We start from the raw sequence: 15,446 nt of genomic DNA on the forward strand, positions 1-15,446 counted from the left end.
ATTTTCACACTGAATTTTAACAGATGGGAGGAACTATGGTGATGATTAACTTGAGTCAGCTCCTCAGTGCCCTTCATCTACCTGCAAGCTATTGCAGGTTTATCTTCAGACTTAATCTATTGAATAACCACATGGAGTTCTTCCCAAAAATGTGAAAATATTGGTTTGGTGTTCCAATTACAGAATGTAAATACATTTATCTCAAATTCTATCTGCATGAAGAGATTGATTGTGCAAAAAGTTTTAGATTGGTCATTTGCTTCAGAATAGAATGGAATGGAATCAATACACTTTATCTTAAGGACATGAAGTTTGAAGAAAAACAAACATTTTAAGTGTGTTTTTAATGAATTTAATTTTTTCAATTCTGCCTGAAGTTCTTCAAGTAAATCAATATCTGATGATTTCTTTTTAAATCAAGGCTTGCAATATAAATTACCCTTCCTAACAATTTTGTTTTGAAAAACATGTTCTAGGCTCTGTTTCACAAAATATCACTTTAGCTATGACAGTGTGGTAACTCCCACATATAGACATAGACCTTTTGAAGGTTGTGATGAGGATCAGGAACCAGAACTGTATCAAAGATAGGTCATGGTGTAAACTTCATGTATATTTGAAAGGTGGTATGTTCAAAGTAAGGGTTGATTTGTTTCCTCAAAAGGATTGTAACTATTTATTAATCACATATATCAATAATATTTAAACTGAAATAATTTGAGGCTATAATAAATAATGTATTAGATTTTCATTCCTGTCTGCTGTGCTACAAAACTCCCTACCAAGCTCACATGGTTTTATTGTCTCTTTCTTCATTAGATGGAGTGCACCGTATATATAGTTCTACCAAACTTTCAAGGGTCATGTGAATTGACAGCTGATGTACACAGATGCCATGAACAATTCCATAAAAATGATATAAACTAAAATGTAGATGAAATTCTAATAATCAATTTATTGTTGTCTAAACTAAATGAAACAAAGCAGAAACTATGATGCAGCAGTGTGTGAATGGAATATAATGGTAGTGTTTTGTCTGTTTGTTTGTTTGTTTGTTCGTTGTTCATCACCGCACTCGGCAATATTCCAGCTACATGATAGCGGTCTGTAAATAATCGATTCTGGACCAGACAATACACTGATTGACATCATGGGCATCAATCTATGGAACTGGGATACGGTGACATACGTCAACCAAGTCAGTGAGCCTGACCACCCGATCCTGTTAGTCGCCCCTGATAATGGTAGTACACAAGAATACCTCAAAACTCCCCTATGATTTTGACAGATGGTTGCTTCAGACTTGTCTGTTACAGACACTGCATCACTATCCACAGTCAGTTTCAGAGTGATGCAGCATCATTCACATCATTATTCCTTTTGATCAACTATTCTATAAACTGTGGATAAGATAACACCAAACAAAAAATAACCCAACTAAAACTAACCACAAAGAACACTGATATAAGCATCAATTCTTGCCGATGGCATGTCTGTTTCATGCTAATGTTTTTGAGAATGTCATTTACATCTGGCTTCAGTTGTGTTGGTGCCCACATTAGGCTGCATCATGTTATTAAGTGAAGATGTGTGTTTACAGTTGTCTTATTATTTATATAAGCCAAATCCTTTCATCTTTTCATTTGCTTTAGACTTGTTGTTTGAGAAGATGTTTTATAGAATTTGTCCACATCGTTTTCATTGGTTAGCTATTCAGACAATAGTTTATGCTCTTATCTGTGACTTGAAAACTCCTTTGAACATTTTTCATCCCTGTAAATGCCAGTTTGAGGTCCTGTTTGACTCTTCCTGGTTGTTGTCACCTGTATAGACAAGCTCCCTGAGATAAGGGCCAAGCAGACTTGCATTGAGTAGGTGGAGAAAATGACTGGAGAGAGAAAATAGACATAATATGGGAGAAGACTTCACGTTTTTGGTCATCTAAACAACTGACATTCATTTGGGAAGGTCATCTATTCTTTGTTCACTTAGGGGTTAAAATTGTCACCCCACATCTCGACCCATCAATTGTAAATGATCTGTCCCATGTCATGTTGTCTTGATGCAGTCTCTAGAGCCTTGCTCCATGTCAGTGCCAAGGGTTTTGTTCAGTGGTAGAGCGTGCGCCCGGAGAGCGGAAGGTCCGGGGTTCGATCCCCGGCCGCGTCATACCAAAAGACGTTAAAAGATGGTACTTGTTGTTACCCTGTCTGGCGCTCAGCATTAAGGGGATAAAACAAGGACTGGTCGGCTCAAAGTCAGTATACTGTGTCTGAGTGGGGTACCGGGGTATTCATGTTAAACTGCGGCATGGTATCTCAGTGAGCTAGCACTATAAATCGGCATCAGTCCGGACTAGTACAAGCACACACACACACACACACACACACACACACACACACACACACACACACACACACACACACACACACACACACACACACACACACACACACACACACACACACACACACACACACACACACACACACACACACACATGCACATCGCTATATAAGTGCAATAATCTTGGACACGACGTTAAACCCCATTTCACCTCACCTATTGTTAGGACTTGTAAGTTATTCAAAAGAATGCAATTGTTCGCAAACATCACGTATTCAAGAATAATGAATTGCAACATTAAGAGGAGACATTGATATGTCATACCATATACATAAGACAAGTTTTCCATGTGAAATAACTGGCCCTAGCTGTTGCCTCTGGAAGACGTCATTGTCATACAACGTATCCTTTGAGACAGAAAGGAAACAATGACTGCTTGTAGATGTTTTAATGATGTCAAATCTGTTCCTGTTTGCTTCTGTCAAATATTATGCTGTGTTGTCTGTCTGTCACAAACTGCAAATCTTGTGTTGTCTGTATTCATAATCACTAATGTCATAAGTTAAGCAACTTCAGACCTTTTGTAAGTTTCATATAACCTGAAGATTTTCTTTCAACATTGTAAAGGAAAAAAATTGATGTCTGGGTGAAAACGTATGCAGCACATTTTCACTTGAATTTTATTCTGTGGTATGTAAATCCAATTCCATACAAGAATGGACCATTGTTAATATTGACGTCACCCCAGTGTATGTATCCAAGATATTTTAACATATGATCTATAAATATAGACAGAAATATATACATAGTTGTTTGACTTGTGACCAACAGTATATCATTTATTGTAGAATTTTAGTTGCTGTCATTTTGTTCATGTTGTCATTTTTCTGTATTTTTTGTGTTGTGATTTGTATTAGGATTACTTTCACAAAATATTGTACTTTATGGACCTACTTTGTGTATCCAGGATGCTTTCAGTCGTTTGAAGCATGTCTCTGATAATGACTTATTTTTTTAATATGTTTTTTAAGAAAAAATTTCTTTGAAAATCTTTTGTTATTTTTCATTGTCACGCTAGCAGTTTCTTCACTTGTTAGGCAGATGCATATTGATGATATAGCCTATTTTGATGAATAGACATTTATTAGACAGAGGTGTGTGTACAGGTAGTTGTAAGGAGACCGAGAGGAAGGTACAGTGGGAGGGATGAAGTGATTGCTCACAGCAGCCTTTATCATCTGTAGTGTGAACTACTGGATGCAGTTTATTGTAGTTTAATTAGTGGTAGGAAGTCAGCCAACAGTTTCATATTTTTAATTCTGCTGTAGAGTGTGCTCACATGTAAGGTAAGAGGGATTACTTTGCTTTACAAAGTTTTCAGCCAATATGTCAAAGACATTATGTGTAGAAATTGGACAATTGAAAATACTCCATAAGAAAATCATTCTAAATTTATTTAACAGTGATAACCTAGATTTCAGTTTGCACATTCTTGTGAGTAAAAATTCTACTTTGGTTATTTTCCTCAATGTTGAAAACAGAACTATTAGACAATTAGAATATTTTGAGAAGAATATTTGAAATAAAGTTCAGGATTTGACTTTCTCTCTACATCTGCTGAATAAGAGATTATTCCGGTGGGGAAGTCAAAGAAGGGGGGTTGTTGGATGTTGTTCCTTACCTCCTCTGTTGGTACAGATGTAATAGACAAACACGCAGACAAGAAGCAATCTGATCATCTTAATCAGACCAGAAGTATTGATTAGGAGCAGTGTTAGTTGACACATGTGCACAAATACATGTCATATAGCATGTTATATGTAATTTTTAAATTGTCTTAGTTCTGTTGGTAAATAAGGGACAGCTTCTAAGTTGTTTTGCCTTTTGTCTATATTGTCATATTATAGAATCTATTAATCTATTCATATGAATAAAACGTACATTTTAATCTTCCAATAATGATTAATTTACCTGTTCATGAAACATTCACCAAAATATCATTCCATGTCACACTTCACCATAAAGGCTTTTGCAAAGAATATCCAAAATACATTTTTGAAAACAGCTTTTTTCATTAGTTAACCTTGCATTATTTGTCACTGTCATGCCGATGTATTTTTTGTGAAGCAGATGTGTGGAGTTTATTTTGATGTATAGACTTTGTTCGCTCCATCCCTTATAATCAACTTGCTGTTAAAATTGGAGAACAGTGTATTATCCATTTCCTGTCTGTGGCGTGTGCAGCACATGTTTGTCATGTCCATTGATTGTAGTGGTTTTGTAGCTTATTGTTTGATTAATGGTGTCAACTTCATCTTCAGACCTTGGGCAGTTTGCATTTTGGTGAAAAATATCAGGTAGTTTGAAAAACCCACCATTGTTTTGTATTCTCCCATTTCCCTTTGTCTATGTTTTCTGTACGTCTTGCTACATTTTGCCAGATCTACAGTTTGCTATTCATGTCATGTGCCTGTGTGTTTGTTATCACATCCTGCAAAATGTATTTTATAACATGCAATTCCAATGTATGACATTCAATGTCACTTTTCTTCCTTCACGAAAAAATGTAAGTTTTCATAATATATTATTCAAAATCTCATGTTTAATTTTTAGACACTTTCGAATATATTTGGATGTACATAATACCACCTGTTACATGTTTATGAAAAAATGTATGAACTGTCATTTTCATATTCAATTTTAAATGTTTCGGTGACTTTTGATTCTGTCTCTGGACCTCAGTAAAACACATTCTCATGATTATTCAATGCTCTATGAATATACATAATCTCTTTCTTTGTTTCCTCATAAATAGCTTAACACTGTAGATGAACTAAATGAAGTTAAGGTAAAATATGAAACTATTACGACACCAAATATCCACTGAACTGTAAGAGTGTGGGGAATCAGGTGCATTAGCATGTGTCCATCTGGTATCGTCATGTGAAGTCATTCTTCTTACATTTTTATAAGATATCACAGAAACTCAGGAAGTAAATATGTCATGATCATCCTTGTTAATTTCTTCATGAAAAGGCATGGAACATTCTTGAAAATTCTTCAGATGCATATCAACCTATTTTGAAAGTGATCAACCTGGAAATTCTTTCAAAGCAACGAACAGTTCAATGGATAATTTGTTTTGAAACACACTTTCCTTCTTTGCTTCAATTACATTCATCTTAAATGAAACCATTTGCAAGCTCTTATTACCGAGTTGATTTTTCTTTCCATTTCGTTATTAAGTGGTTTAGTCAAAGTCAGTGTGCTGCAGCGTGGTTCATATGATTGAATGCATCACATGTGTGTGGTGTTGCTGATGTTGCAAGGATGTGACACATGTTGTTGAGGATGGTTGCGCACACAAACACAGTTGGACACTGAAGAACTTAAACCTCCTGGCATGAAAGTGATGTCAATCTGACCAATAGTGTGGCCACAATGGCTGCTACATATGGATTTGTTTGTGTGATCCCTGGAACTCACTTTGCCACTTTGGTCCCAGGAAAACTCTCAGCTGAGTCATGGCTGATTATGTCCGACATGCTACTCTGTGATGCTTAACTAATGACCATTGCTTTTTCTTGCTCAAGCTGCAGGCCACATTGTGAAGCTATATAGTAATAATAACAATGTTCACTTAATGTGTCACTCAATAATATTTGCAATCCACAAACTGTCTTAGCTACAGTTACGCTTGTTTTGCTTGTTGTTTTTCACGAAAGGATTATGATGCTGAAGACAATTTCATCATAAAATGTAATCTCATGCATCCATTATGAAGTGAATTTTACTGCATTGGTACTTTTAAGTTTGATATGTGTCATCTTGATTCCTTGTCAGTTTGTATCACTGTTGACTATATACCCTAGCCTTCTTGAAACAATAACCGCCTCCATGGCCCAGTGGTAGAGCCTCCGTCCGGAGAGTGGAAGGTCGGGGGTTCAATACAAAAAAACGTTAAAAAATGGTACTTGTTATTATCCTGCCTGGCGCTCAGCATTAAGAAGCTAAAACAAGGACTGGTCGGCTAGGAGTCAGTATACTGTGTCTGAGTGGGGTAGTCATGTCACACTGTGGCATGGTATCTCAGTGGGCTTGCACTAGTCCAGACTAGCACTTAATACCACACAGACCAATACCTGGGATTGAAGATATTGCAGTGTATGTAAAACTGAAATAAAATTCAGTGCTGCCTGCACACTTCCACACAAAACATTCTCAGCAGCAGGATGTTCGGTGACGTACAGGCAGGGTAATGTCACAGAAGGCAGAGAGAAGCCACCACAAACCATTAGTGTAAATTGATCAATGATTAGTCCATTATGGAAACAGCTACAGGTGGTATTAAGTCAAGTGATATTTGATTACCACTGGAATAAGATCTTGAACCTAGAATTGCCATGTTGTTTGGACAGAATAAACTAACTTTGAAGCAAGCTAAGTGTAATGCTGCTGTTGCAAGGTGGTTGTGGAGATGGTGGCAGATATCACATAGCTCCAGAAAAGAAACATATTGCACTTTGAAAGTTCCCAAGTTTATTAGTAAACCAGCATTTACCCTTTCCTTCAACAGTGTTTTTGTAATCGAAATAATTCATCAAAGAATCACATGACTGCCGTAATTGTAAAGAATATTTGTTAACTCCACCATAAACAGTTATTACCGACTAAGGGCACTTTTCCCAAGATGAATGAAGAAAATATGGACCTCATTTGCACACTTCCTGTAACATTTCCAACCCGAAAGCAAATATCAAAATTGATCAACTAGTTACTTGAAAAACAAAGATTTATATGTGAAAACAACATTCTGCAGAAAATATAGCACCTGCTTGACCAGTTTTGTTGTGGACAATGAAATTGACAAATGTGTAATTATCCTATTAGAGTTTGACTCTTAGCCAATTTACCATGTACATTTCAGAGTTTCTCAGTAAAAACACAAAAGCACCTGCAATTACTTGGAATAATTTAAGGCTTTACAGAAATACAGTAATCAACATTGTTGCTCTGCTGGGTTAGAAATATATGGTTGTGATGTGCAGTTGGCATGGTAGAAAGCAGCATGATTGATTATTCCCTTAGCCTGTCCCCCCCCAACAGTGTAATTGACATCCTGTGTGCAGTTGCCTATCACTTGCATGTCAATCATCAGGGCGTAATGTACAACTGACATCACATTTTTTACAAAGGAATTTAATGCTTTAATTTTGATAACATTTTGCAAAACCTTGATATTTTGTGTTTACAGCTCTTAAATTATTCATTAAGCAATTATTGAGTTTGAGATGTAAAAAAGAAAATTTGAATCAATAACTTTGTTTGAATGAACGTGTGTGCATCTCTCATGATGAAGAACTGACTGAGTTGGCATATTTTTATATGAATCCTGAACTTTTGGGCAGATTCCTATCATATTGCTTCCAAATTTAATACCAGATTTGTATTTTGAAAGCATATTTATATGAAAAGAACAAAAACATAATATCAACAACATTGATAACTTTGTGATTTATATTGAATCTAGACAATTTGCCATGCAAAGAAATGGCTTGTTTAATTGAGAAATGTAAGATATCATGAAAAAACAGTTTGAGATTTTCTTGATGATTATGCCTGAAAAAGTTAATGATGTGTGATAAATTTTGATGACTTTTTTAGTGAATGATTTACACACAGTTAATCTTTGCTGGCTCTTTCTTTCATTTTGGAGTTATTGTTTGACGAGCAGTGTAATTGCAACTGGAGCATGTTCATTATCAACCTTCATGTTAAATTAAGACCGCCATCTTTGGGGAATTTGTATCACATTATGGAGATTAGGCTCTTGTATAACAGGGCATTATGAATTTGACATAAAGTTTTGATTATTGTTTTCTTTTCACCTTTTCACATACCGTCTCATTTAAATTTGATGCAATGATTTGATACACTCTCCATGAAAAGGAGATGCATTGGAGGATGCATTGCATGAACTTTTTAACAGTCATTCAGCATTGAAAACTACAAAATTCTCAGAACAAGAAGGCAAAGCATTTGTCATAGCATATTACTTTGTCTCAAACCAGAATTATACAGGCAGTTCTTAATGGAAAAAAATAAGGGCTGTGCTGTATATATTATTGTGGATACTATGTACACCTTATCATTTCTCAGTGCCATGTCATATTCATGCAAAAGGGTTCACTACACATTTGTGTTCTGTGTGGCTTTTTCTTTTGATCAAGATTTCTTAATTGAAATAGTGAAGAAATAAAGCTTAAAATTTTTAAAAAGCTGACATCAGATTGACTCAAGAACTGACATCCTTCGTTTTGATTGGGTGGTTACAGTTCACTCAGGGTTTCCCCTGACAGACCTTCAGTTAAGGATTTGTCAGGTCTGGATGAGGAGATGTATACAATCAGATGTAAATTTAATGAGATTGCATGTGATAATGATTTTAACAAGCCACAACTCTGTCCATAAAGGCCATTTCCTAACCTGCATTGTGATGAATCTTATTTCCTTTCAGTGACAGGATACAGCAGCAAAGACCTGCATTTTCTGACATTTGATTGCTTCTTTCCAGTAGCTGGGACTAGAGGCCACTGAACCCACCTTGACTTCGTACCCAACTGTGTCTGTTTGACTTCTCCTGTATGTGACTGACTTTGATCCCTATTCCAGGCCCCTGAAGGGGAGAACCAGCCCAGCACTGATGTGGATCTGTTTGTGTCCACTGAGAAGATCATGGTCCTCAACACCGATCTGCAGGTCAGTTCATTCCACTAACACATGGGGATTTGGGGTTAGAATCGGTCCCCAGAAACCTATACTTGTCATAAGAGGCTCAATAGACTGGGTGATCAGGCTAGGTGACTTGGTTGAATGTGTGTCATTATACTCTAATGTGGATCGTTACTCACAATATTAATCGCACATAAAGGTCTGACTGTATATCTAACTTTGTTGACCAAAATGGTCTCACACATACTCAGTCCCTCCTATTTTAAGATTCAATGTATATTATGAGTATACTAGGAAATTTGAACATCAATTTTCCATGTATGAAAGTGATGACTGACTGACTGACAGAACCTTCTGTTATCAGTGTATTTGAAAACAGTCAAAGAACGTATCTTGCAGAACTAATGACAGTATCTATCATCTCCTTCCTTGAGGACAATTTAGGCATAACTTTCCAAAGTACATATTGTGATGAAGATATATTTCCATGGGTTATATGTATCTTACAAAGAGACTCCCCTAAATAAAACTGCACTGCCATGTAATTTTGTAACTATGAACAAAACAAATCTTACTGAAAGAGGAAGGATAAGCCATTACCTGAAATTTGTAAACTAAGTTTTACTTCTTGAAAACAACTTTTGGCTTATTTTCTGCCAAGCAATTATTGTTCTTCTTTATAATGGCTTCAAATAGCCTTTGCCTTACTCAAGCCATTCAGTCACAGGTCAGCCTTCTGCAGCAATTTCCGATAAAACATATCACTGACACTCATGTAATTTGCTCTCTCTTCTTGCACGCTGCAAGGTTTCCCAAAGAATAGTTGTAATTGTCACCAAGTCAGGTCATTTTGTCCATGAAACAGAAGCCCTGAAGCCATGTAAGCCAACACCCTTGTTTACTGCAGGCTGAAGAAGTGTCCATCTAGGTATTGAGCTGGACACAATAGTTGGGATTGTGCTCTGTGGTCTATTATCGTCCTGAAACCCTATTCTTCAATCAGGGGACCTGTGTACTGTCCTGACAGTTTTCACACGCCTAGTCTGACATTTCTACATTACTGTCAGTGATTAGTTCCAAAGTAACATGTTGTGTAATATATTGCCCTTAACTTGACGTGGATGGTTGATTAGTAGATGTGAATGTCTTGTTATCTTCTTAAATGAGAAAATGAAATGAGGTTAGCGCCAACCATGGTGAGCATTAAGTTACAGCCTGATTTTTCAAAAAGTGGATTGAAATAGTAAAAAGAAAAGTAGATTGTATGATGATGAGATCATTAGGACAAAGATTATCACATTTAAAACTATTATGATAATAATAATCATAAAAGATATGACCCCAGAAGATCCTGTTAGAACCCATGCTTGCCGTTAGAGGCGACTATGCTTGTCGTAGGAGGATCGGGTGGTCAGACTTACTGACTTGATTGATTCATGTCCCCAATTGCGCAGATTGATGCTCATGACATCAATCACTGGATTGTCTGGTCCAGACTTGATTATTTACAGACCACCAACATACAGCTAGAATATTGCTGATTGCGGCATTTAACTAAAAAACTAAACAAACAAACATGAAGGTTATGATGAAAGTTGTGATGATTATTATTGTGGTCATATTGTGTACAGTACAGGTGATGATGAAAAACTTTATGACATCCAAATATTGATTATGATTAGTCTTAAGATCTTTTTATGTTCTTCAGGAAATAATGATGGACCACTCATTACGAACGATATCCTATATTGCGGATATCGGTGATATTTTGGTGATAATGGCACGACGTCGCCTCATCACAAGCCCAGATTCAGAGTCTCTGCGTAGAAGACGACAGGCAAAGATTCTGTGTCATGTCTTCGAGTCGGACGAGGTAAGTGATCATCAAATTAGTCCCATTTGCTGTAGAAGCGACACCCTGGAAGAGTGCATGCCAATATCAGGTCCTCATTGATGGACCTGGACTAGTGCAGAGGAGATGCTTACTTGTTCAGCAGCACATAATCTGGAATACATTCCAGTTTATGGTCTTATCTTCATTACTGAAGGCCATGATAAACTTATGAGATTGTCCTCTCCATCTGCCCCATAGCCAAACTACCTGTCTCATTTGATTTTACAAGCCAATGATGGCCATTCATAAATAGATGAGCCTCAGTCACCAGTCCAGGACATGTCCTGTTCTTTGTTACTGACAATCTCCTTAATATGCCTGTACTGTCTGTAAATGTTTAGAACTTCTTCATGAGCTTTTCATCAGCTGCTTCTGCTGACATCTTCTATTTTAGCAAAAGTCTTGAATATTTAGAGACTATTATTCTTCAACCAGATGACAGGGCAGGCAACTCCAAAATCTTGCCAGCACGGTCATAACGTTACCTGTCCAATGTCTTCATTTAGCATGGAACCAATTGGGATTATTTCCACTGAATACATTTTTTATTCTATTTGATATCACTTTGGCTCCATGTTAAATAAAGACTTGCCCTAGTTTTAATATTTGCATTTTATGGTCATAACAGAATTATGAACACAGATGACCATGAAAATATAACATCGTAACATTTGTAAGAAATATTGCCTGTACAAGAATTTTCAAACACATCGCTGACAATTATATTTAATTATTTGATAATAATGCTGTGAAAGGCCATGTGCTGCATAAACCATACTTGAATGATTATTGCCCATGACCAAAGTGTCTCTCTCTGACATTTTGCTTGTGCAGCATTCATTGGAAGTTATAAGCAGATTACATCAAATGCTGCTCTGTTTTGTCATACACAATGTGTGATATGTTTTGCCAAGTATTCTGATTAGGATCAGCAGACTTGTGGCATATGCTTCTTCAGATGAGGTTGACCTGGAAACAGCTTCACACTGATCTATGAGTGGTAACTTGGTGATGAACCAAGAAAATGGTGAACTGAATGTGGTCAGAGAGAATTAAAGAACGCCTGAGGGCAAATAGGTATCACAATTCTGGGCTGTGTCACCATTTACAGGTTGTGTCCAGTCACAGCCCCTGTGCAACTGTGAAAGTTCATTAGCAACCCTTGCTTGCCATAAAAGGTGACTATGCCGGTTGTAAGAAGTGACTAAGGGGAATGGTTGGTCGGGCTTGCTGACTTGGTTGATGTGTTAAACAAACAAACAAACAAACAAACATACAACCCTGTGGAGGGATTCTGGGTCATCATTATGTCTCCCCCAGAATGGAGGGAGACATATTGTTTTTGGCACGGTTCCCGTCGGCGTCGGCGTCGGAGTCGGCGTTCCCACCGTTTCCGGACCATAACTCAGAAACCGTTTAATATTTTTTCGCGAAACTTTGTATACACATTAACCCAGCACTGAAGTGGTGCCTTTTGCTATTTAGAGATTTTTGACATTTTTATTTTTTCTGGTTTCCATGGAGATAAGTTGAACATAGACTCTGAATGGGGGTAAGCTTGGTTTCCGGACCATAACTTGGAAACCGTTTAATATTTTTTCGCGAAACTTTGTATACACATTAACCCAGCACTGAAGTGGTGCCTTTTGCTATTTAGAGATTTTTTACATTTTTATTTTTTCTCGTTTCCATGGAGATAAGTTGAACATAGACTCTGAATGGGGGTAAGCTTTGTTTCCTGACCATAACTCAGAAACCGTTTAATATTTTTTCGTGAAACTTTGTATACACATTAACCCAGCACTGAAGTGGTGCCTTTTGCTATTTAGAGATTTTTGACATGTTTATTTGTTCTCGTTTCCATGGAGATAAGTTGAACATAGACTCTGAATGGGGGTAAGCTTGGTTTCTGGACCATAACTCAGAAACCGTTTAATATTTTTTCGCGAAACTTTGTATACACGTTAATCCAGCACTGAAGTGGTGCCTTTTGTTATTTAGAGATTTTTGACATTTTTATTTGTTCTCGTTTCCATGGAGATAAGTTGAACATAGACTCTGAATGGGGGTAAGCTTTGTTTCCTGACCATAACTCAGAAACCGTTTAATATTTTTTCGCGAAACTTTGTATACACATTAACCCAGCACTGAAGTGGTGCCCATTAGTTGTTTGAAATTTCGAGGAGTTCTGTTTTTGTCTCTGTTATTTAGTAATGGAGGGTGGGAATGAAGAGATGGGGTTTAACGTGAAGTAAACGAATGAATGGGGGTTAGGGGAGTGGGGGGAGACATATGTTTTTACGAGTAAAAACACTTTCTAGTTATGATTGTTGTAACAATGTTTGGTTTAGCTGAGGTGTGCTCATACCCTGATGACAGCTATAGGTGCTCATACCATCATCCATCACATGCTCTAAGATGGATGTTCCGCAGGCTGTGGTTTTATAATTGGACTATTGCTGATGGCCGTAAAATTTCTTTTTTCATGCATTTAAAGCCCCACCCTGAGTATAAATAGCCCACAAGGTGGCGGTGTTTCAGTTTCGGACAATGACTGACAATGTAAACACAACCAAGTGTTGGGAGAAGCTTTTTGTCCCCCGCCGCGCGAAAGCGCGAAGCGGGGGATATAGTATTCACGACCGTCCGTACGTACGTCTGTATGTCCGTATGTCCGTACGTCCCACCTGTTTGTTGCCGCGATATCTCAAGAACTAAACACTGGATTGTCTTCATATTTGGAACTATGGTGTGTATACAGACACCAAACTTAAATTATTACACATATTTTTCAACTAGTGTTTAGGAAGGGGCCTTATTTGACTACAATAGATGAATATGTTACGTGTATCAACAGAACAATGCACATAAGCAACTGTTAAATAAGTAAGGAAATATGCTTGATGTTTTGACCTACATAAGGCGTATCCAGATAATATTGTAGATCTACTTACGATAAACGAAAACTCCAATACACATATTCCAAGACAACTTTAATTATGAAATACCTTTTCCTTCACGGAATTTTCGCACACAAAATTGAATTTGATCATTAGATCCACACTTGTCCCATGTATTTTTTGTTCGGGGTATTTGGATACACTTCGTGCACAAGTTTTAAAATACAATCTGGGATCCATTTCCCATTTTGTCCACACCAATCCTTCATCTGCTGCAACGTATAATATCCGTTTCTTCAAGTCCAAGTATCTGCGATATCAAACACTTCGTTTATTTAGCTCACTCCAGAAGCAATGTGTTCGAATCGACGAATTTCTGCAACATGCTGGTCGCACCATTTCCTATCTACGATTGCCTGTGCCATGTCTCGCATGGTTGACAAAAGAAGTGTGAACATACATATTTGGCTTCATCTGGTTCCACAATGAAATCTCGCTGTGACACTGATTCACTACTCCCAAGAATCGGCACTGAATTTGTCAAAGTTTTTGTTGCACTTGCAAGGGCGGGAAGAGAGGTGTCATCTTGTCGATTCGAGTTGTGAATCGGAATGATGTCATCTTGAATTGGAACTTTCTCCACGATAAAGTCACCAATGTCATAATTGAAATGACCAAAGTCTCCCTGATTATCTCGAACAACTCTACGTCATATTAGGATTTACATGAAAATGTTTTGTTGCTCATATTGAAGACAAGCGAAATTGCAATGTTCTTGTCAGTTGGAAGCAGCAACTCGATGCACTCATGGGGCGTGGTTGCTAGGAGATCGCGAGGTCAGAAAGGGGAAAACAAAAGGTTTAGAAAGTAATAAAAGAAATCCGCAGTGCAATCCCAAAGTACCACGTACAGGATATTTTTGAATAATAATATTCACGAAAAAAAGTCTTTTCTAAAAGTGCAAATTAATTTATTAATTCATCCCAAGGTTGTAACCCTGATCACGTGGTGGGTATTTGGAAGGAATCTTGTGATGAAGCCGTGAATGAGGCCGTGTGTATAACATTATGGAATTCAACTGACCAGGAAGGTTGTTGAGGCACATTATGACAGATGCTCCTCATGGATGGAGAAAAAAATGTATCTGAGAGAAACATTGTTGCTTTGAGCTTCGCGTCAAAACATGTGTTCATGCCGAAGTAGTTTACAAGAGAGGGTGATCTGTGCAGCCAGCGAACTGAATAAGCTTGATGAAAATAATGTTGAAATCCATTTTCTCGCACATGACAGAATTATTTATTTGAACATCGTTTCGAAGTCTGTGAGGCTGTCCGTATTTTAATATTATTATTTCCATCGGACGTGAAATAATATAATGTTTTCGTGTCTTAATTTTGCTGCCGCTGTGGAAAATTGTGCACCGATCTATTAAAAGAAATACTACTAGCTCAACTTTATGAAAGAACCAGTTCAACATTATCTTTGTTCCGTTGTTTATTAAAAATTCGCTTCCGAAGCAAAGCGAATCGATCTACATAATAAACAAATTCATAGACTAGATTCTAGTACCAAGT

General features: G+C 37.2%; 1 protein-coding gene across 9 annotated transcripts in view; it reads left to right on the top strand.

Moving 5' to 3' along the window:
* The window catches only part of LOC139477182 (uncharacterized), a 164,222-nt gene that overhangs the window by 74,100 nt on the left and 74,676 nt on the right, over positions 1 to 15,446 (top strand). For all 9 annotated transcript variants that reach the window (XM_071259743.1, XM_071259760.1, XM_071259755.1 and 6 more), the window contains 2 exons: positions 9,019 to 9,105; positions 10,787 to 10,951. In XM_071259743.1, the coding sequence (XP_071115844.1) occupies positions 9,019 to 9,105; positions 10,787 to 10,951 (252 nt within the window). The remainder of the gene's footprint in view (positions 1 to 9,018; positions 9,106 to 10,786; positions 10,952 to 15,446) is intronic.

The sequence above is a fragment of the Haliotis cracherodii genome, unplaced genomic scaffold (genome assembly GCF_022045235.1).
Source record: "Haliotis cracherodii isolate W230 unplaced genomic scaffold, xgHalCrac1.p SCAF_1, whole genome shotgun sequence".
Taxonomy (NCBI): Eukaryota; Metazoa; Mollusca; class Gastropoda; order Lepetellida; family Haliotidae; genus Haliotis; species Haliotis cracherodii.